The following is a 21,494-nucleotide window of genomic DNA, read 5'->3' as shown; positions in this document are numbered from 1 at the left end:
CCTTACCTTGTACCAAATCCTGTATTGCCCAAAGTGCTTGCTTAAGAAAGGCAGCTCTGGTCATGTGCTACTATTCTTCAAGGCCCCAAAGCACAAGCAAATTAAGGAACTGCAAGATGCAAAAATGGCTGTCCTCTGCCTTTGATGCAGACAGGGTTCATCCACTGTGCATTTGATCATCATAGTGATGAGGAGGTTACTCTTACTTCTGCGTTGCATGCATTTTTCAAGTCCCTAGTGAATCTCAATGCTGCTGTTCACCTGTTACCTGACTGGCTACCAGGAAGGCATCCTTGTTCAGCAGTTGGACATCCATGGTAGGGATAGCCTTAGGCTCCACGCCATGCTCTGTGAACTTGTCAGGCTGTGCCTAGAAAGAGAACTGCTGTCTCTGTGTGATGCCACAGCCATGGGTCAGGTTCATTAGCTCTGGCACGTTGTAACTTGAGCACGACTGTCTAGGGGCTGTGCAGAAATGGCTTGGCCAAGTCTGAACTCCTTCTCCTGTGTGTCACACTTTGGGTTAGCAGGTAGCAAACCAGCAGTCCCTGCAGCTGCACTCTGGGCATGCCTTTGGCAGGTCTTGAGCAAGAGAACTAGTTACTTTTGCCTTGCCCTGCAAGGACCACCCTGACCTAGAGTGGCAGTCAGGGCTGTATTCAGGTACAGGTCATACCTCGTTCCCCGTGCTTAGGAGGGCTTCAGACCAAAGCTTTAGGTGACCCCTGTGTCTTTGATTGAGTATGCTGTGCTGGACTGCATGAGAAGTCTGATGTATAAATCAGTTTGCCTGAATGGATCTCTGTCCTGATGCACTGGTGACTCATGCAATCTTCTTTTTCTGCCTTTGGAACTGTGTTGCCGTGACACTCTTGAGCAATAGCAGAGCTCATCTGTGGAGAAATCCTTTAGAGAAAGTTGGAAAAAGAAAATGGTTGGCTATTCAGGGTTTTGTTTGTTTGCTTCGTAGCTCTCATCCCAAAATCACAGAGGAAGATGGCCAAAGCTATGTGGTGGGAATGACACTCTCTTCCTCAAGTATTGGCTTAACTTTCTGATTTTATCCCTCTCCTAAGCAAATATTGCCTTGTCCCCAGATTCCTCCAGCCACTCCTGTATCCAACATGGAAACCTCTGCTGCGCCTTTCCCTGAGCTGCATGATGTAATTATGCCTCCCAGCCCCCTACTGTAATATGAATATTGGTCTCCCCTGCTTTTGCAAGGACTTTTCAAGGACCTTGCTTTTTGGAGAGGCAGAACATGGAGAAGCGTATATCAGCCTGTGTGGGAAGGGGGTGGTGGTGGTTTTATTTTGGTTTTTTCCCCTTGGCTACATGAGCAGATAAAACCTGTAACCTACAGGAGTTGGAAGCTCCATGCAGAAAATTAGCTTAGGCTGGTGGAAGAGTTGAGATCACATTTTTCTTGGCTAATTAAAGGATTAAAGGTACAGAGATTTAAAGTGAACTGTCAGTGTGCTACAGAACAGAGTCTTTGATGGTTGAATCCGACTTGAGATTAAACAAATTGCATTTAAATAAGAAAATATGTGGCAACAGTTACAGCCTAACTGGGCCTCTATCATTTGCTGTCCTCCAGGGTCAGCTAGCTGGTGTGCTATGACTAGAGTTTCTCTTCCCTCATCGACTTGCTTCTTTCCAAGTGTCTTCCTCTATATTGTTTCTATCTGTTGTGTCCATGCTTCATAAAACTGGGCTTGTTTCTTTTCATCCAGTACTTTGTGCGTTAGAGTCTGGCGTGTTACCTTACATGATGATGATCCTACTGCCCAAAACAGCAGTGGTATGGTAGCATCATTGCTGTGCATTTTTATATTTCTGATCCTGTTTAGGGGGTTTATTTGCATTCTGGCACTTTGCTGTCTGCAACCAGAGAGCTAAATACTTGCTCCCTGTGGACTCTCTTTTGTTGTTCTGTTGTGAAGCTAGTGCATGTAAAGTGTCTTTTGAGTTATGCTGATATTTTAATGATGTCTTCCTCTACATAATGGTGGCTGATAAAATTCTGGAGGAGCAATTAGCTTCTCCAGATTTAGAGTCCTTGCTTTCTTTGGTGCTATTTGATTGTCTTTATTGGCTATACTTGAAAATAGCTTGCCAGTGTTGGTCCTAACCCTCTTCCCACTTTCTTGTTCGGATAGCTCTAAATTCAGAGTCACTAAGGGGCTGTTTTTAAATGAGACTCTTGATAGCACTTGCAGCAGTACAAGATCATGAGATTTATAGTAGCTATTTCAGGACAGCTTGCCTTCTGCAAGGGCAGGAATTCTTCAGCACAGCATTGTGCAGGGCAACAGCATGTTCTGTCTATGGAGGCTTTGCACCTTTCTCTGATGCATCATGTATGAGCTGTAAGGAAAACAGGATTGCCAGCCAGTGTGAGCCAATAACTTCTTCTGATGTTGCAACACTTGTCTTGTTTTCCACCATTTTGTTTTATTTCTGTTTAGGGAGGAAGGGGCTTGACTTTAGTTACCTGCAACTCACATAAGATTTTAAGGGGCCTTTGTTTGTTTGTTGTTGGGAAGGTGGAGGAAATCACAAAATTGAAACTGGTGAAAAATCTGCTGGGAATCCATAATCACAGAAAAACACAGCATTACTTACTAATAGGGTGTGGTTAGTTGGGAAATCTGACTTTTAAAATTGTTTCCCAGGTAACTATTCTTGGTCTCGTTGTTATCCAGTAACAAAGACTGCTTTTTGTTTGGGAAAGCAGTCTTGCTTTGAATAGGATGGGTCTTCTCACAAAGTATCTGTGTCTTGGGGTCTTCACAACTTGCAGTTTGCAAACAGAGCAGCACAGAGGTAGTGAGATGTGCAGAGACAAGGAGCTGTTTGGTGTTTTTCTTGGAAAGCCATCTTCAGATTGCACTCATAAGGATTTACATCTAAACCCACATTCATTCCTGTTATGTTTCCAGTTAGGTCATGCAAACGGCATGATTATCTTTTAGTTATGAAGTATATAAATCGATTGGTAGGTATTGAGAGACTTGCTGTAATCTGTTTCAAATAATTTCTAGATCTGTAACTATGTCATCAAGTGTTTGGGCAATCATTAATGATGAGTTTACCTAGCAGGCTTGTAGATTTCCTTGTAAAGTGCATCCAGGTCTATGCAAGATTGCTTTATGCACTTGTGCATTCTTGCTGAAGTTATAGAACAAACTAAGAATTGACTAAAATAGATGTGGACTATGCTGTGTTCAAACCTTCCATTTCTTATGTGATACGTTACTGCACATCTTCCTTTGGCTTGCATGGCATTCCATTCAACTGGGATACAGTTTTTCCATTTTTCTCTTGAAGAGTAGAAGATGTAAAACTCAAAATTCTCTTTTCTGAAAGAGGGATAGGAAGGGCTGCTGGTAACACCTCAAACTCATTGGAAAATCTCATCCCATTTTTAAATGTTGCTATGCGGAATGGCTATCTTTCTTTAGCCACTGCAGTTGCATAGCTTCCGAGTTGCTGACAAGCATGAGAAAAACTGGAGGAATACCCCAAGACGGGGATGGGCTTGTTGCTCTTCTTAGTGGAGAAGATGACACAGCATTGCCCTCGCTAATTGCCTGGGGGTGAGGTGCTGAGTTCTAGATCTAGAGACATCTTGATGGTCTGATGGCTGCAGTAGCAATACTGCTACATTTCTCACTGTGGGAAAGAGTTTGTCAAGACCCATGTTATGTAGGAAAATCAAAGTCCCAGTTCAGTAGGGCACTTGAGTGAGTACATAATGTCTAGCACGTGAATATTCCCTGTGAAATCTATTGGATTCTGCTGGATTCAGCAAGGCTGCTCCCATCCTTAAAGTAGGCATGTGCTTAAATACCTCGCTGAATCATGTTTTGACTTTGAAAGTAGGTTCAGGAGAAACCACATCAGTTGACTCAAGGGCTGTGCTTAGCTAGGTCATTGAAGATGGAATGAGAGGGCTGGGAGAGAGGAGAATCTCTGTAAAATATAGGTCCCAGAACCTTGCAAATGCTGGCAAAAGCTAGCACCTGTGTTCTTGTTTGACTTTCTTGCCAATCATCAAAAAGCCTAATAGTATGAATAAAAGGTTTAAAAATTTGACTTAGTCACTGTTCACTTACAACATGCTGGAGCTGCTGCTATGCTTTATTGATCTAGCTGAGTTATTAAATCTTTATGTTCTCAGTAAAACCATGATTTGTTCAGTTAGGTGTGATTTCTGTCTTTCCTAATCCTTGTGTTTTCTCTGTGACTCAGAACTAGAGTATGGCCTTATTGGGTTGGCAAATCCAGAAAACAGAAGTCCATCTGTAGAAATGGTTTGGTTCAGTTGGGACTCCCTGTCCTCTAGGAGGAGGAGAGGACCCTGATCAGAAGGTCTTCATATGTAGGAAGAAAATTTGTCCCTGCTAGTGTCTGCGTTATTTTTTTGCCTTGCTCACCATCCTGGCCAGAAAAGCTTTGCTGGCTTTTCACTTTAATTATCAATGAAATGCTCTGCAAGCAGGAGAACAATATTTGCATAGATGTAATTCTGGAAATTGAGCGTAATGTGATCAGGAAATGGGACAGGCCCTGGCTGTTATCATGGAAGAGACTTGCTGGTACCTGCACACTGTTTGAAATGTAATGAGATCTGACTCAGGAAAGTTTCCTGGATGTTATTAGAGAAAAGTCAATGCCCTTTTGGCAAGGGACTCAATGCTAACCTTTCTGCACAGGAACAAAAGATTTCTTGCAAATTCATAAATCTGTTCTGAAAGGGCTGCCCACAGTATGCTGAAGATTTAGAGGGAAATGGTCTCCCTCAGAGCAGAAAGGTGTTTGTGTGTGTGTGTGTGTTCAGGACTTTCTGAGATAGAAGCCAAGGAACAAGGCGCTTGTGTGCACTGCCAGTGAAATCTCAGCAGGAAGACATGATGCTACTTGCAAGGTATGCACAAGACAAGACCAGAGGCGCCGCAGTGCTTGATTGCTGTCAAGGGCTCAGTTGGAACTTGCCTTTGCTCTTTGGCCTGTAGCATTTATGTAGAAATTGGGGACGCTGCTGCTTGCTTCTAAAGCTTTACCTTGATGGGTCCTGCCCACATCTTAGGTGGGGAGGAAGGGGGAGAGCTCACAACCTATGAAGTAAACAGGAAAATTACTCACCATAATGATGCATTTCACTGGTACTACTGCTTTGAGAGTCTGTCAGATTTAATACTTTCTTCTTTGCTGCCATTGCCTCCCATAGGTACAATTAAAACTTTTTAGAAGAATGAAGTGGAGAGTTATCTGTACTTTCCCTCAGGTGCAATAAAGAAGGGGGAAGGAGGTAAGTAGTAGAGAGACGAGGTGGCCTTTCAGTCTTTGTTGAGAGTGCAAATACAGAAGAGAGCTCATTGACTGTCTTGGTTGGTAGCCTTTTATTTTATCAGACCACTTAAGTTAACAGCTGAGACCCTTGGCACCCCTGTTAGCCACCAGCCCTTCTCTACGAGGTGCAGTGTGTGGTTCCCCACTCAAGGGACAGCCAGCGACCAGTCCTGCCCTTGGTCGCATAGGCATGCCAAGCCAAGGAAACACCCATGCAGTCATCAACATTTCAAACTCTATTGTAGAGGCAGTGTGTCTTGCTCTCTGCTCAGGAAAGACCTGATGTGTTTTGGCTGTAGATTTTAATATAGGTAATAAATCCCATATTTCACAGGGAGCGGTCTCAGATGGTGTAGTGTTTTCCAAGCTGGACTAGGATGTGATGTCCCAGAGCTCTTACACTGGCTCTGTCTTTGGATGGAAGCTTTAGATGAAGGAAAGACCTACGGAGGCTACTGTGAGAGGACCCTTAGCTGTCACGTGCATAAATTCAGGATCTGAAGGAGTGTGTTGCATCATCTAAGGAGCGTTCAGCCAACCTGCTAGCTTTCCCTTTGGATGAATGTTGCTGAAAACTGCCCCATTTGATATAAATCTGGCATCCCTTGCTTGCATTGAACTACACTATGTGGACATGTCTGCAAGTTTGTGTCAGTAATGCACTCGCTTGCAGGAAGGTTGTTGCTGGGCTGTCTGGAACAAGTAGGGAAGCTGAACCTCCATATGAGTTATGGGAGAACAAAAGAGGAATATCTTGTGGCCATGTGCACAAGGCTTAATAGGTAACAGAAATCAAATTGTGTCTCCAGTAGCACTTTAGGAAGGCAAAGAAAGAATAGAAAATATCTCTATGTGAACTCCTTCAGGGCATATTTGTCCTTTTTTTAGTAGAATTCATTGAATCTGAGCTCTAGGTCAAGAAAGTGAACAGGAAAGAAAACTTATCTGGGCAAAGGTGTTAAATATGAGAGGTCAGAAGGCATTAAACCTGGTTTTAGCTTTTAATCACTTGAATCTTCTTGAGAGAAAATTCAGTCCAGAATTTTGTAGTAGAAGAATTTTGTAGCTGTCTCAGAGAATGAGTGTGCAAACTGAGCAGCTTGCACCGCCTCTGAGCCCATCAAGTGACCCAGCTAGAAAGACTGGCCCATGTTTGACACACATACTCTTACCCTTGAAATATACTGACCCTGTGGCATTTTGCAAGTATGTCAGCCCTTTGACATGAGCCAGAATTTGGGTGGAAATGTGCCACCATCTAGCGAAGTGTCCTGCCTCCCAGGATGTTGAATTGCTGGTGCAGTCTGTGGCAGACTGCCTGATACCTCCAGGTCCGACTCTGCCCCTAAATTGCAGGCTTGGGATGCTGCTGACTGAAAAGACTAGGTTGCCAGAAAAACTTCATTGTGTTGTTTTGTTGTGGGTGGGTGGTTTTTTTAAAGTGTTCTCTTGTCCAGCTTGGCTTCCCTCTGCTGTAATAGATATTGTACTAATGGCTCGTTTACTTTCCTCTGAGATGTTCGTGAAATCCCCTTATTTGCAGATGAGGGAAGAAAGAGTTTTGGAATTAAATCTTACATCTGGTATTTCCTTGTGCTTTGCTTCCTCCCCTTCATCTTCAGCTGGTGTGGACCTATCTGAACCTCTGACCGTAAGCCAAATTGTGGTGGACCTAAGGCCTATGTCTACTCCGTACAGAGCTGCAAGGCTTGACCTGCTTGTCTGAGACACAGCTGACTCACGCTGATGAAACTAGGCTAGATTTGGTGGAAGTAGGCTTGTTTTAGAGAGCTTTAGGATTTTTGCTTTGCTATTTATTTATCTTAATTGAGCATGCACAGAAACACTCAGTAGGAACAACCTCTATGTACTGCTGTGTTTCTTCCCTCCTTATAGTTGAGTTCACCACCTTTTGACTTTCACCAGAGGACAAAAAGTGACTTGCAGGTGCACTAAAAGTTGGTGTCCAGTTACTCCAGACAATGTTTCCTCTGGCTGGTTAGTGTTTTGGGAGTTTGGCTGGTAGGATGGAGCATGCTGAAACCTGTAGACTCGAAGTGAGATCTAGGAGCCTAACAGAAAACAAACAGCAGCCTTCCTCTTTGGTTGAACCCGAGACAGTTGATTACAAGAAGGTTTAACCCCCCACACCAAGCTAGGAAAAGGTTTGAAATGGCCAACTGTTTCCTTACTGAAAGCAATCTTTAAGCAGAACAGGCTCTGGTGTTCAGTACTTGAGGCTGAGGCACGTGAGTAAGGAGCAGTATGTAGTGGGTTGAGTCTGCTGTTGGCAACCTGAATGTATTCTTTCCACTTCATTGCTGGAGTCTTTTACAAGAAAGTTTCATTTCCTTTGAAATACAAATTCCAACAGACCTTTAAGTCCAAGTTTGCCATCGCAAATGCACACATACAGACTCATACTGATTTAAGCGGGAGGTGGTTAACAGTGCTGCCAATGGTTAAGCATATGCTGAAGGTTTTTTTGCTAGATCAAGACTTGGAGGCTTTTACCCGTATCACTGGTGGATATGTTCTCACATCACGAGGCTCCGTGCATTGGAGGCTTTATTTGCAAAATCACCCTAAAGAAAAAAACTTTCAAGGAAGGAGCTGCCACAGAGTGTTTTATTGATGGCTTGTGAATTGGCCATGTTGATGTCAGTTAATTGGCAGAGTCTATGAAAATAACATTACAGGGATGTGCAGAGCCACCAGATGGAAGATGCTCTGATGCTATGGAAATCAGATCAGTGTTCAGAGCCAGGTATGTTTGCCAAGCATCAGAGCAGCTGGATTATTCTTTGCAAGAAGGTACCCGAGAGTGTACCTCAGGTTTCAGGTAACAACATAAAATAAATGTTGCCTTTGGAAGCTACTTCATTCAATGAAAATTCCTATGTTGTTCTATACCATGGAATCCTGCTGTGTTGGGCACTTACTGCGACCCACAGAGGAAGATGTTGCTTGGTACTAGTTCAGCTTTGACTTTCAGCACATTCAATCTCGTTTCATACCTTCACCTTGCCTGCAAAATTTCCTGTGCAAAGCAGAAGTAGTGTATTATGAATGCAAATTACTGGGCATTGTTAGCACCTGAAACTTATTTGGTACTGCTAAATTTTCAGTTTAGAAACTGTCAGAGAAACTGGATATGATCCACAATAAGAGCTGGGTACATGAGGTAAGGTCATTTGACTGCAGGATTCTTAACAGTTTTGGCTTTTAAAGAAATTAATTTCAAAAATATTTAAGAAATAAAATAAATGAGCAAAGGAAGATAACTTAGATAATGAAATCAAATAGTAAAGCCTTCCTTTACAGCCATCACTTTGTTTAAAAGAAGTGCATAAAATAATTCCAGCTTGCCTCTGAAGTTTTCCATCAGGTTGGTTTTTTTTCTCTTGAAACGCAATACTGTTCAGTCAATTATTTTTATTGTTCATTTTTAATAAGTGTTTTCAAGCCAAACCTCAAAAGGCCTTTATTTGTTGATGAAATAAGTCTGTAGATATGAAACTGAAACGTAGAAGCCCTCAAATGTAACAATTTCAAATTTACAACTGTTTCACAGTGCAAAAGTAGTATGGGAAAATATCAGTGTTATTTCTGTTATCATCGTGGCTTTCCTGGCAAGGTTAGATAGGAGCATTCCTAAAGCAGATAATATATCCTGATCCGAGGTAGGCTTGGAATTAAATTATCTCTGGAGAGCCTCAAGCAAGATGCTGGAGTATCGTTGCATGAATGAATGATCTCTTTTTCTTAAGGATGGGAGAATTGAGTATATGGTTCAAATTCAATGTTTTAGGGGATTTTGTGGGCTCTCCTACAGAGTGACCACTTGCGCGTGTCCCCCTCGGAGCGCCCCCGCGGGGGTGCGCGGTCGGGGATCGGCGTTCGCACGGGCTGGACAGGAGCGCAACGCACAGTGAATCGAAGGGCTTTGCACGGGGAGGGGGAAACACGGCGGCGGCTCTCTCCGCCGAGGCGAGTAGGTGCCTGTGCGCGCTGCTCTGCATCGACCAGACGGGCAGAAAACTGCTCTTCTCTCCCTTCGCGCCCTGCCCTGGGCTAAGGGCCCTTTTCAGGGGGCCGGTGGGCAGCGCCGCGTCCCCGGTGCCGCCCGTGCTCTGCGCCCCGCGGCCGGACGGAGCCGCTGGGGAGAGGGCGAGCGGCTCCCGAGCGGGAGACCGGGCCCCGGGCTCCGAACTGCTGAATCCCTGCCTGCAGGCTACGTTTCTCCACTCTCCTCCCTCCCTGCCACCCCTCCCCTTCCCCGTTTAGCCGAGCAGGTCAACACACACACACACCTCTCTCTCTCTCTCTCTCTCTCTCAATTTCTCCTCTAAGGTTTCCGAGGCGCTGCCGCTGGGAGCGCCGCCCGCCCGGGGGAGCGCGGAACGCACCGACACGCTCCTGCCTCCCCTCCCCTTCCCGTTGCGGTTTTCCCGTCCCCGTGGGTCGCGTTCCCCCTCCGCTGTCCCCTCCGCGCTGCCGGCCGCAAGGGGGGAAGGGGGGGGAGGATTCGGAGCCCACCCGCCCGATGTCAACATCGCGGAGGGTGAGGCCAGGGAGGAATGTGCCGCTCCCAGCCCGGCGCAGGTAATTAATCCCTGCGACTGACAGGTGGCAACAGGCGGCCCTTGGCTGCGGCTCCCGGGGAAAAGCGCTGGGAGGAAGGATTTTAATAGCTCCTCAGCACTGTTCGTGCGCGCCTGGCGGGGCGGCAGGGATGGGGGGAGCAGAGGAGCTCGAGGGGAAAGGGACAGTTAAGTCTCCGCGAAGGCGGCCTCCCTTGGCTGAATCGCTGCCCTTCCCCTGGGGGGAAAAAAGAGTGACACGGTTTTTCCTTTGCCCCGGGGAGGTGAAATTGGGTAAATGTCCGCAAAAAGTGATTGTAGGGCTGTGTCGGCATCCCTCCCTGCTCCCGTCTCTCCCAGCCACCGTATGGTAGTTTCCCCTCCAGACAGGGGATGTTCAGGGACGTGTCTCGCTGGTGCAGTGGGCTGTGAGTCGGGGGGTTGTCCGTTTGTAGGTACATCAGGGTTGATGATCGCTGGACCCGTCTGCCGTGCCTGTGGTCTGCGTGTCTGCTATGTCAGCTAGCAGCAAGCTGTCTGCTTTTCTCTGGAGCCTGGTGAGGCAGAAAACTTTAAACCACCTCAACAAGTCACCTGGTAAACAGTGAGATTAAGGTTGTGCTGAGCTGAGGAAGGTTAAATCTGGCAGGAGAAGTCCAAGTCTACAGCACTCCTGGTAAAGCTCTTCTTGGGCTTCACTGCTGAGCATCCTCTGGGTACAAGAATGCGTGTGCATGTGTGTTGTGGGTTCTCCTACAGAGCGACCACTTGTGCGCATCCCTCTCAGGCTGCCTCAGCACTGTCCTCTGAGACTCCATGCCGAGGTGCGTGGCTGGGGATAGGTATTTGCAGGGTCTGGATGGGAATGCGTGTGCACACACATGCCTTCAGTGTCCCTCCCTGTGCCCCCAACAGTTTGGGGTTTTATTTTGAATGAAAAATTAAATTACTTTTCATCAAATCAAAATATTTAAGGTACATGCATAAATATGTTTTTATTTTTAGTAACTTCCTTTTTTCCCCGCTGACAGTCTTCTCCTAAATGAATGAACCTTACGCCGGTGATTTTCTCTTACTTTGCAACTCAGTGTTCTCATCTACAAATTCCTTGGTGTAAGTTAATATTGCTGTCCCACTCTTCTAACCTATTCTATTTTCCCCTTCTTGGAGTTCGTTTGGTAAGGGAGAAAGCACGGCTGGCCGATGGCTTTGAAAACATCAAATAAAATGAATCTAGAGTTAGCTGAGTTGAACAAAATGTTACTACTTTAAAGAAGTTAGCAAAATATTTGGAAGACCTGTTGATGAGGAGAAAGGTGCTCAGGGAGCTGTCAAGCCATAAGCCAGCTTCTGGGATCACCTTCAAGTTGACATGTCAGCATTTGCAAGGCTGGCTGAACCCTGCTCATTTTAAAGACTTAGGGGCTGTGATCTCTCAACTAGATCAGATGGTTAAGACCAACCTTAGAGGTAGATTTCCAAAGTAGTGCTTGGGGGATTTTGCTACATAAGAGTTTAGCAGCAGAATTGAATGCTTAGTGAAAAGCCATTGCAGGTTGTATTGCAGCTAGTGCTTACTTCCAGGAGACTTCTGTCCTTTCTAGAAGAAAACGCTTCATTTGAGAGGCAAAAAGTGGTTTGTTTTCTCCTTGAAACCCTTTGTTGACACACTTTCCAGAGAAGGGGCTTGCTAAGAAATCAGACAGGTGTAGGCGATGGTAGCTGGCGTGTGTGTATTGTGATACTGAATTACCAGCCAGGGTGCCAAGAGTGGGTAATACAGTCTGTCTGCACAGGCAGGTGGGGAGGGCAGGGTTGCAGGCAATGGAATGTTTTCTTCTTTCCTTTTAAAACATATTATTAAGCAAAAAGCTAAATTCACCCTTGTTCTTTGCAGTCTCTTGAAGGCTGCTTATTTAGGCATGACGTGCAGCACTCAAATCCTCAAGAAAAGTCTGAGGCAAAGCTTGCTCTTTTCCCTCTCAGACAGATAACGTGTCACTAGGCTCTGCTTTTTTGTTTTAAATAACTTTCTGGTCCATCTCTCTGGTAGAAGGGGGTGTTCACACTCCTCAGGCTGTTGATGCAGCTTTTATTCCTGCTGCTAGATCATGCTTACTGTCATCTTGCTAAAGGACAGGTTTATTGATTGTGTCAAGCTCATTTTTTGGTATTTTTGCTCGCGCTAGCAAGGGTGTTGATTAATAGTCATTAACAGTCGTGCTCTGGATTTCTGGGAATTGCTGGTCTTGTGATTGTGCCCCTCATAGTGAGCATCTGACAGTTATCATAGGAAAATGGTGAGCAGGGGGACTATCAGCTTCTCTGATGTGAGACAGTTTGAGGACTGCTCGAGAGAGGCACCTGTGCCAAGAGGGGCGATCCTTGCTTGCAGGCATTCTCTGAATGCACAGACAGCTCCTGCGTCACACTTTTTTCTGATGCTTATTTGCTTTGAAATCTATATACAATATCCTGTCTTCCTCCATGGATATAGCGATTATCACCGATCTAGTGCGAAGTCACCCTGACCTAGTTATTTGCATTAATTCATGCCAATAGATGGCTGGGCATCAGGTTACCCACGTTTGCAGCAAAGTTGGCAGGGTGGGAAACTCGAGCCCCTTACTGTCTGACAGCAGGTACCCCATGGACAGATTTACACCAGTGTTAAATGACGGGCCGCTCAGTGATTGCACGCTAGCAGGCGGCTGTGCCTGAGGTAGTTGGGAATTCATGGCAATGTGCCACAGCCCTGAGCCTTGTGTAGTGCCCATGAGGCTTGAACTCTTGCAATTGGGTAACATAAAGGTGGTGTAGCCCTCCTGCCTCTGCTGCATGCTGTTGCTTGCCTCCCTGTGCCCTGACCATGTCCGGAAGCAGAGATGGGCTCCTGGTCACCCTCCTCTGATGTGTCAAGTTCAAAGTGTTGCCAGAGCCTGGAGCTCTTGAGTCTACCCTGTGTTTTGAGAACACGTATACATACAGGCTTGTTTATCATGACCCTTAGCCATGGGTTGGCTGTATACTTTCTGTGAATTTAAGCTGAAGATCCAATGCGTCCCTTGCTGATTGTAGCCAAAGGGGTCTGACAATTGAGGTGCTGAAGGGTGAATGAGGAGCAGGTCCTTTCCTTTGCTGGCAGAGGGGCCACACTCTTTGACCCGGAGCCTCCACATTCATGCTGGTGTTGGGCACCTCTCCTATCCTTCTGAAAGCAGTGATATTTTTTTTTTCCTCTCCGTGTAACCCTACTTTTCTGTCTTTAAAGTTATTATGCATAAAGCTACAGTCAATACCAACGCTCCTGATCTGTGACTGAGGGGGGTGTATCTCCTTCCATATGACCAGTTCTCTGCATGCCTGCAGACACTGGACACGTTGGCTCCTGGTGTGTGCTGTACCCTCCCTGCACCATTGCACTTCCATGTTTATGCTTTCATTTCAGCCCACCGCTTTTGGGTGCCCAACTTCTTTACACTTCAATGATGTTAAGGCATCCAAGAGATTAGTTAGCTTTTGACGTTTTTTGAGGCTTTCTGCCCTTGAAACTTTCATAATGCTATTAGCAAACTGAAGTGTTGAGCGAAACAATGCTTTCTAAATTTTCCTCCTCTTTCAGGTGGAAGTGATTCTTTTCCTGCCACTTCAGATGAAAAGACAACATAGTGAGCTCACCCTTACCTTCAGTGAGGGATTGCTTTTTAATTAAAAAACAATAAGGAATTTCAGGTTAAAAAGATGTATGATATAAATCACCATCTAGATCTGTTTCGCAACTTTTTTTTGTAATTGTTTGGCATGTTCCCCATTTCCGCAGGCTGGGTAAATCCTTTGTGGGCTTAATCTCTAGCCTGCAGGCACATAAAATACATTGCACAATTTGGCCTTTGCATTTTAAAGAGGTTTGGTTTTTTTCCTTTGTTTCAATACCTGTAGCATCTTCTCTACCATATAGCAGGGTAGCTTTGAGTAAGGAGGGAAGGTGCTGGCTTGGCTTATTTTTAATCCCCCTTTCCTCCCCAGTATCTCTCTTCCAACTTTATTTTTTCCTATGTTAGCAATGCATACATTTTGAAATGCAAATAATCCCTGAATATGCCTAGCTAATCCTTCTGTTGCCACGTCACCTGCCACCCACCTATGCGTGTGCCAGCTGTTCCTATCCTGGCAGAGTGGATAGCCAAATTGTGCTCTCAACCTGTATGAACCTGCCAGTGCTCCGTTTGAACAGTTGGGACCGGTGCTGTATCGGCCACAGAACCTAGAGACCTTTTTGAGAAAACAATCACCTTGTGGCTTTCACTTTTCTTTCTCTGAAAGGACTGAAGAGATGGAAGTGAGGAAATGCCAGCAATTCCTGTGGGTTATGTGGTTAGAGTTACTGGGAGAGCTCTGTACACGCGAATGTCTGAGCAGCAGCAGAAAACTAAATGCCTCTGGAATGGGGTACTGCTATGTTTTGAAAGGCCTCATGCAGCGGAGGAGACTGGATAGCCTCCTTTATAGGGACATCCAGAAAAAATTTCTAATAATTAATAAATTATTATTTTTATTAGTATATCCTTTACTTTATGGACATAATGAATTTATAAGCGATGAGGTTGCTATTGAGATGATCAGCAGAGGTATGAGGTGCTTTTAAAAGATGACTGAAACATCAGATTTGGCACAACTCTCTAACAAGTCAGGGTCTTGTTTTCAAATAATATTCAATTCCAAGGTTCGTGGTTTTATTAACACCCCTCTGCAGAAGTAGGATGGCTTCTTACAAAACAGGATGAAACGCTTCACACATGTGGTTTCCAGTGTTTCAAGGATTATAGGGTGTTACAAAAAGAATAGCATCCATACTGTGTCCCCCTTGGAAGAGGGTGTGTGGGGGCCAAGATAAATAAGGACTATTTGTGTAAAAGTAGTGGTCTTTATCTGAAGATTTTTGCCTTTGGGAAAACTAAGATGTAGACTTACATTCTGCTATTCTGAAACAGGTAAAGGTCTGGGGTTTTTTTGCAGTTTGTCTGGAAGTATGGTTGTTGCATGAAAAAATGCAATCCATGTGTGATAGCTGGTGCATTCAGCTACATGTGCAAACCCATCTCCAATCTTCTGTCACACCTCTGGATGAACATCCTGACACTCTCTTGCTCTTTTCTTCCATTCAGTATTCCACCGAACTGAAAAAGCTGTACTGCCAGATTGCCAAGACGTGTCCCATCCAGATCAAAGTGATGACCCCCCCGCCTCAGGGAGCTGTCATCAGGGCTATGCCAGTCTACAAGAAAGCCGAACATGTCACTGAAGTGGTCAAACGCTGCCCAAACCATGAGCTGAGCCGGGAGTTCAATGAGGGTAAGGAGGGCAGTGCTTTCCTGGCTGTCTCTCTCTGTAGCTGCTTTACTGATAAGTAGCCAGTGCAGGGATTCGGCAGCCGCTTCAGAGCAAACCTGGTGAAGGCAGACCTCCCTGCAAGGCCTTGGGCAGCTTTGTATTTTTCATGCTTAACAGAAAGTTTCATGCTCTACTGTAGCTGTTCCTGCAAGTGTGTCCTTGGGAAGAAAATACTGAAATAAACTTCGCGCCTGCCCAGGCTGGATATGGATGTATGTCCCCATGGCAGGCAGTGCCCTTCTGGCAGCCTTTCCTCACTCCACTTTTGCTCCCGCGATGAGAAGCAGCTGTTCTTGAGTGCAGGAATGAGCTTCCACATCGCTGGGACAGGGATTTAGTAACAGGATGCAATATCATCTCCAGTCCTTAATCCATACCTCAAAGACAGAGGGGCTGTTTATCTCTAGCAAGATAACACTAAGTGCCAGCATCAACTGTAGGCAACCTTCCTGTGCATTTAACGCTATCTGTTCAGTATTACTGTTTTAATCTTCTACTTGCTTTTCCCCTGTGTTAGTGAAGTAGCAGCTGTTTTAAAACGTCCTGGGTTTTTCTGCAAACTCATGGGCTGGGCTTTGTTTTGTCTTGGCTCTTTAAGTTCGTGTAAGTTCAGGTGATCATCTGTTTTATTCTATAAGCATTATTTATCTCCTACTGTAAAAAACACCCAGTTGGTGACAGTTAGCAGGACGTCTTAGGAGCCTGTGTCCCTTTGCTTGTTACGATGCAGCCGGGCAGACAAGCCCAAAAATAAGCAAGGATTTGGGAAAACAAAATCAGAGTTGAGCGGGATGGTTTCTTTGAAATAGAATTCTTAGAAATGAAATTCTTTCATATTAGAAAGTGCTTTTCTGGTAGAATTGGATTTTTTTGAGGGTCGATACCTGGTTCAGTGATCAAGTTTTAAGAAAGAAAAAATCCTAAGCCTATAAATTCTTTTTCTGAAATTATTATTTCTTTAGAAATAAGCTGTATCTTGAGTAAGAAATGAACAGTTCAAACGCAAACCCTATTCTTTGAAGGAAACCTTTCCTCAGAATATAGTTGTGTAGTGTAGAAATGCTAAAGAAAATTTGCAGGAAAGAAAGCTCTTTTTTAAAATTATTGGAAAGGGGCCTAGAAACAAATATGATTGTATTCTTTTCTGTTGCTTCTGTGAGCAAGTATGATTTTTCAAATTGACCATTAATTAAATGCATATTTCTCCTGCTGCTTGAATCTTTATCTCATTAGGATCAAGACTGGGAGGGAAAGAAGAGGGCTAGCAGTTCATGGGGGAAAGGAAAGACTTAGAGGAATTTGCTTTGTGTACACATTAAGGGGAAAAAAGAAAGCTTTTCAGCTAGTGTGGAAACCCACGTGAAGTTATTTACTCCAAGACATCTGCTCATGGCTGGCTGTGAGCTGCCATTTAGTTGATGTTTGGGGCTTGCTTTGTCTGGGATCTTGGGAAGCCCATGTTCAGGTGTCCAGCTTGAGAAATTCTGTGTTGTCTTTGAAGACTGGCAGGAGGGACCTTGGGAAGGGATGCTTTAAGGGCTGAGAGACACGTATGTGTTCTGATAGACCTGTGGGTCCAAGTGCAGGAGTTTTCCTTGGTGGAGGATCTTGCTGCCCTGAGCGTGAGTTTGCTTCACTGAACAGTGTGTCTTGTCTTTTGCCTTCTTGCCCTTGCAGGGCAGATTGCACCTCCCAGCCACCTGATCAGGGTGGAAGGGAACAGCCATGCCCAGTATGTAGAAGACCCCATCACCGGGAGGCAGAGCGTGCTGGTCCCCTATGAACCACCTCAGGTATGTTGAGAGCTCAGGGTGGTGATATCCTAGCATACAAAGATGTAGGGGTGGTGACCCTAGTCAAAGGAATGCTTTTCCCATCCTCAACAAAATGACTTCTTTCTTCTTTTCAGAAAGGAGCTTTTAAATACCTTCTTCATGTCTTGGATTGTAGAATCATAGAATAGTTTGGGTTGGAAGAGACCTTAAAGATCATCCAGTTCCAACCCCCCTGCCACGGGCAGGGACACGTCCCGCTAAGCCAGGCTCCCCAAGGCCTCATCCAACCTGGCCTGGAACACCTCCAGGGATGGGGCAGCCACAGCTTCCCTGGGCAACCTGTGCCAGTGCCTCACCACTCGTATGGTAAAAAAGTTCTTCCTTACGTCTAGTCTAAATCTGCCCCTCTCCAGTTTGTAGCCATTGCCCCTAGTTCTATCACTACAAGCCTTTTGTAAACAGTCCCTCTTCAGCTTTCTCGTAGAGCAGGAGTTCTTTATTTCTTTAAAGAAAGCCTTGTGTTGGGGCCTGTTTTGTGATAGTCTGATTGCAGCACAGCTGTAGGAGTATGAGAGTAAAGCCTGGAAAAAGCAGAGCTTTCCGTTCACCACCTCTTCTGCTCATCCCCTTTGTCTCATCCAGGTTGGTACAGAATTCACAACAGTCTTGTACAACTTCATGTGTAACAGTAGCTGCGTGGGAGGGATGAACCGTCGCCCGATTCTCATCATTGTGACACTGGAAACCAGAGAGTAAGTTGTGCATCAGGAGTGCAGTCCTCTGCTTGAGAGGTGGCCTTCTGTCTCCCCTTCTTCTCAGGGCAGCATTGCATATCTTTAGGGACAGGGGATATTTTTCAAATCTCTGCAGGTGGGAGTTGCCCAACACCTGGGACATCCTGACTGAGAAATGGTAGATTTGGGCCTTCCTGTGCATAGTCTGGTGCGGTGCTGCTGAGCCATATCTGAACTGCCAGCTGACGTTTCTTTTCACCTTTCTTCCCAGCGGGCAAGTCTTGGGCCGCCGATGTTTCGAAGCCCGCATTTGCGCTTGCCCAGGCAGAGATCGCAAAGCAGATGAGGACAGCATCCGCAAGCAACAAGTCTCTGACAGCACAAAGAATGGTGATGGTACGAAGCGCCGTAAGTAACTGGCAGAGCTGGGCAGATTGCAGACCATGCTGTCATCGGGTGCAGGTGTGACCCCGGCACTTCTTCCACAGAGATGGAGTGGTGCTGTGCATGGACTTGGAGGCAGGAGGATATTAGATGTCTGTTCTCCCAGGGTGAATCAGCCTGAAAAATGAGCTGGTGTTAACAACAGTTGACAATCTGGGTTTGCGGGCTTCCTTGCAGTGCTGCCTGTGTTAGATTGGCCCTGCCAGCAGTGGCTGGAGGGCGTGGGGTTTTTCCCACCCTCAAGGTATGCAGTTGGGACTCTGTAATTACTTTTTGAATCCTTACTGTTTGTTAGGAACTGTGCTGTTGTTCTCCTTCTAGCCAGTGTCTCTTGCTATATCGTGTCCCCCAGCCACAGAGACTCTAGATTAGGATTGGACATAAATCCTGCTGTGCGATGGAGGTACTCTGGCAAATGGCCTCTCTCTGTGCTCTAGGGAGTGCAACATACTCATCAGACACGCAAGATGTAGCAACCCAGCTTTGGTTTCCTACGTATGCTCATTGACGGCAATAGGTTGAACAGCAAGGCAGCAGGTTTTAACAGGAGGCAGACTAGAGGGGCCTTCGTTTTCACAGTGAATTCTGCGTGCTCCCTGTCTTCTCACCTCCACGGATCACTGATCTCCCAAAATCTCATGAGCACTATAATATCAAAGCTGACGGTCTTTCTGAAAAGAGCTAGTGCTTGTTCTAGGTACAGCTTGCTGGGGTTTAGCCATATATCCAGTGCTCTTGGCTGATGTTTCCCGAAGTGGTATGGCCACACGGCATCTGCAAGGCAGAGACCCTTTCAGAGCACTGCAGATTTGAGCCGGCCATGCACTTTGCCTCTCTTTTGTATCTTCTGGGTTTTTTTTTTTTTCTCTTTTTCTTCCCTTTTTTTTTTTGTTTTTTTTTAACGGGATGATTTTGGGGTTCTCTTCCAGCTTTTCGACAAGGAACTCATGGCATACAGATGACATCTATCAAAAAAAGACGTTCCCCAGATGATGAGCTCTTATACTTGCCGGTGAGCTCTGTCTCTTTAAGTTTATCCTCGGTACCTTTAAACAAGTCAGCTGCTCACCTAGACCTCAGAGAGAACTGAGGATAGGATTTGAAATATGTTTTTTAATACTCAGAGCTATCTTTTTTTAAGGATATATTCCAAACAGAAAATATGAAAATATCCCATTAGCTGCTGACTGAAAGTGGTTTGTGCAAAACACATGAGAGTATCCCAATGGATCTGTCTGCGCTGGAAGAAACTTTGGTTTAGAAAGCTAACTGGGTTTCCTCTTCTGTCATTTGTGGGTCTGTGGCACTCGAGATTTGTTTAGTGATAATAGAAGTTGTTTTGCTGACAGAGGTAGATGCTTCTGTGGCTTATGGTAGAATCATTTGTTTGGAAGACCTTTGAGACAGAGTCCAACCATACCCATCCACTACTAAACCATATCCCTGAGCACCTCATCTACCTATCTTTTAAATACCTCCAGGCATGGTGACTTGACCACTTCCCTGCACAGACTGTAGTTTATTATATGTGTTAATATATGTATTGCAATGATAATATGCAATAAATGTTATATATATTTTATTTATATATGTCTTATTATTGTAATATAGTGATAGGATGTGAAACACTATGAAGGGTAGGATCAGAAAGGGCAAGAAGTATCTGTAATTTGCCATTTAGCTGCTTCCCCATGAGCCACACTTAATTCGATAAATCACAAACCATGTTGTGCTTAGAGGAGAAGGGAGGTCCAAGCCCAACTCCCAAATTCAAGTACTTTTTTTCCTCAAGGTGTGTAAAATTCAACACCAGAACTGCTTACATCTGAGGCAGGTAAAGGCATTTTTCTGTCTAACAGATTGGATCAGAAAATTGCTTTTGGTTGGCATAGATTTACAATGAGCCTGATGACAACCCCAAGATGTTCACTGGCCTGCAGTGTCAGATTATTGCTTTTCAACATTATCTGCTGTATCTCTAGCACAAGGCATGGTGGCTTTATTCTGTATGCATAGCATATAAACGGAGTATTTGCATCCTTACATTTGTTTATTTGACTTCATTCAAAACTCGCTAATGTGGCTGTCACTAAGGACCACAAGCGCAGTCTTTTAAGACTTTTCCAACCCTTTTCTTTTCTGATGATCCAGGTGAGGGGACGGGAGACGTATGAAATGCTGCTAAAGATCAAAGAGTCCCTGGAACTAATGCAGTACCTTCCCCAGCACACAATTGAGACCTACCGGCAGCAGCAGCAACAGCAGCACCAGCACTTGCTCCAGAAGCAGTAAGTATGAGTGTGCTTGCAGTGACCTGTACAATGAGGACAGTAGGGAAGGAAGAGAGAGGAGAGAGACACAGAAGGTTTCTTCAAAGTTGTTCACAGGGGAATGGTGCTCAACTGAGGGCCAAGTACTTGTAGAGTACTGCATTGGCAAATTCCCTTCCAACAGCATAGCTGCTTGTAAACCACTTGGTCAGAGACAGTAGAAATTGATGATAGGAGTTTGACCAGTTTTCTGGACCTGAACTTGAGAGACTGAATTTGAGGTTCAGATTTCATGACCTGTGTAATGGGACAAAGCAGTCCTCCTTCCACAAGCGTGCATCCTGACTGCTTGCAAGGACCATCAACAGTCCCACGCAATTCACCTTTTGGTCTTGGAGGGAGAATGAGGACAGGCTCAGGGCCCTGTTTCTGACTTCCAGAGGAGTCCAAAGCACAGCAAAGCAGGGCTGTGGAACAGCCTGCAGACAGACTTGCTGAGTCTGCGTGCCCAAGCTGGGGAGCACGCACTGGTTGTGCTCCTCTGTCGCTTGCTCAATAGGAACAGCAGCAAATGTGGAGCCATTTCCTCACCTTCTCCTAGGTGTCCCTCTGAGCATCCTACCAAGAGCATATAAAGCTGGGACTGTGAACACTTGCTCGGCTGAGTACTCGGACCCTACTGCTGAGCATCTCTGGTGCTGTTTGAAGACTGGTGTCTCAGTAAGATATAAATACTGTAGGTTTCTCAATTATAAAAAGAGAAGCTGAAAGTCAGGAGCAAGGATAGAACATGTAGTAATCACTTTGTGACTAGTGGGTCACAAACTGATTACTACATGTTCAAAGGAAGATTACGTGTGCGCTTTTAAAGCATTTTTTTTTTAAACTGTACTTTGTCACTGACAAATGTCACCACATTGTGTGTGAGGAACTTTCCAT

The 21,494-nt window shown here is 45.2% G+C and overlaps 1 protein-coding gene across 6 annotated transcripts in view; it reads left to right on the top strand.

The window, feature by feature from the left end:
* Positions 1-21,494, top strand: part of TP63 (tumor protein p63) — a 253,148-nt gene that overhangs the window by 214,751 nt on the left and 16,903 nt on the right. For 5 of the 6 annotated variants that reach the window (XM_009565617.2, XM_054074424.1, XM_054074426.1 and 2 more), the window contains 6 exons: positions 15,107-15,293; positions 17,010-17,125; positions 17,750-17,859; positions 18,113-18,249; positions 19,215-19,297; positions 20,437-20,573. In XM_009565617.2, the coding sequence (XP_009563912.1) occupies positions 15,107-15,293; positions 17,010-17,125; positions 17,750-17,859; positions 18,113-18,249; positions 19,215-19,297; positions 20,437-20,573 (770 nt within the window). The remainder of the gene's footprint in view (positions 1-15,106; positions 15,294-17,009; positions 17,126-17,749; positions 17,860-18,112; positions 18,250-19,214; positions 19,298-20,436; positions 20,574-21,494) is intronic. The other variant, XM_054074422.1, reaches the window with a different exon arrangement.

The sequence above is a fragment of the Cuculus canorus genome, chromosome 9, assembly GCF_017976375.1.
Source record: "Cuculus canorus isolate bCucCan1 chromosome 9, bCucCan1.pri, whole genome shotgun sequence".
NCBI lineage: Eukaryota > Metazoa > Chordata > Aves > Cuculiformes > Cuculidae > Cuculus > Cuculus canorus.
Note: the sequence above shows the minus strand (reverse complement) of the source record. Positions and strands in the feature narration are given on the sequence as shown.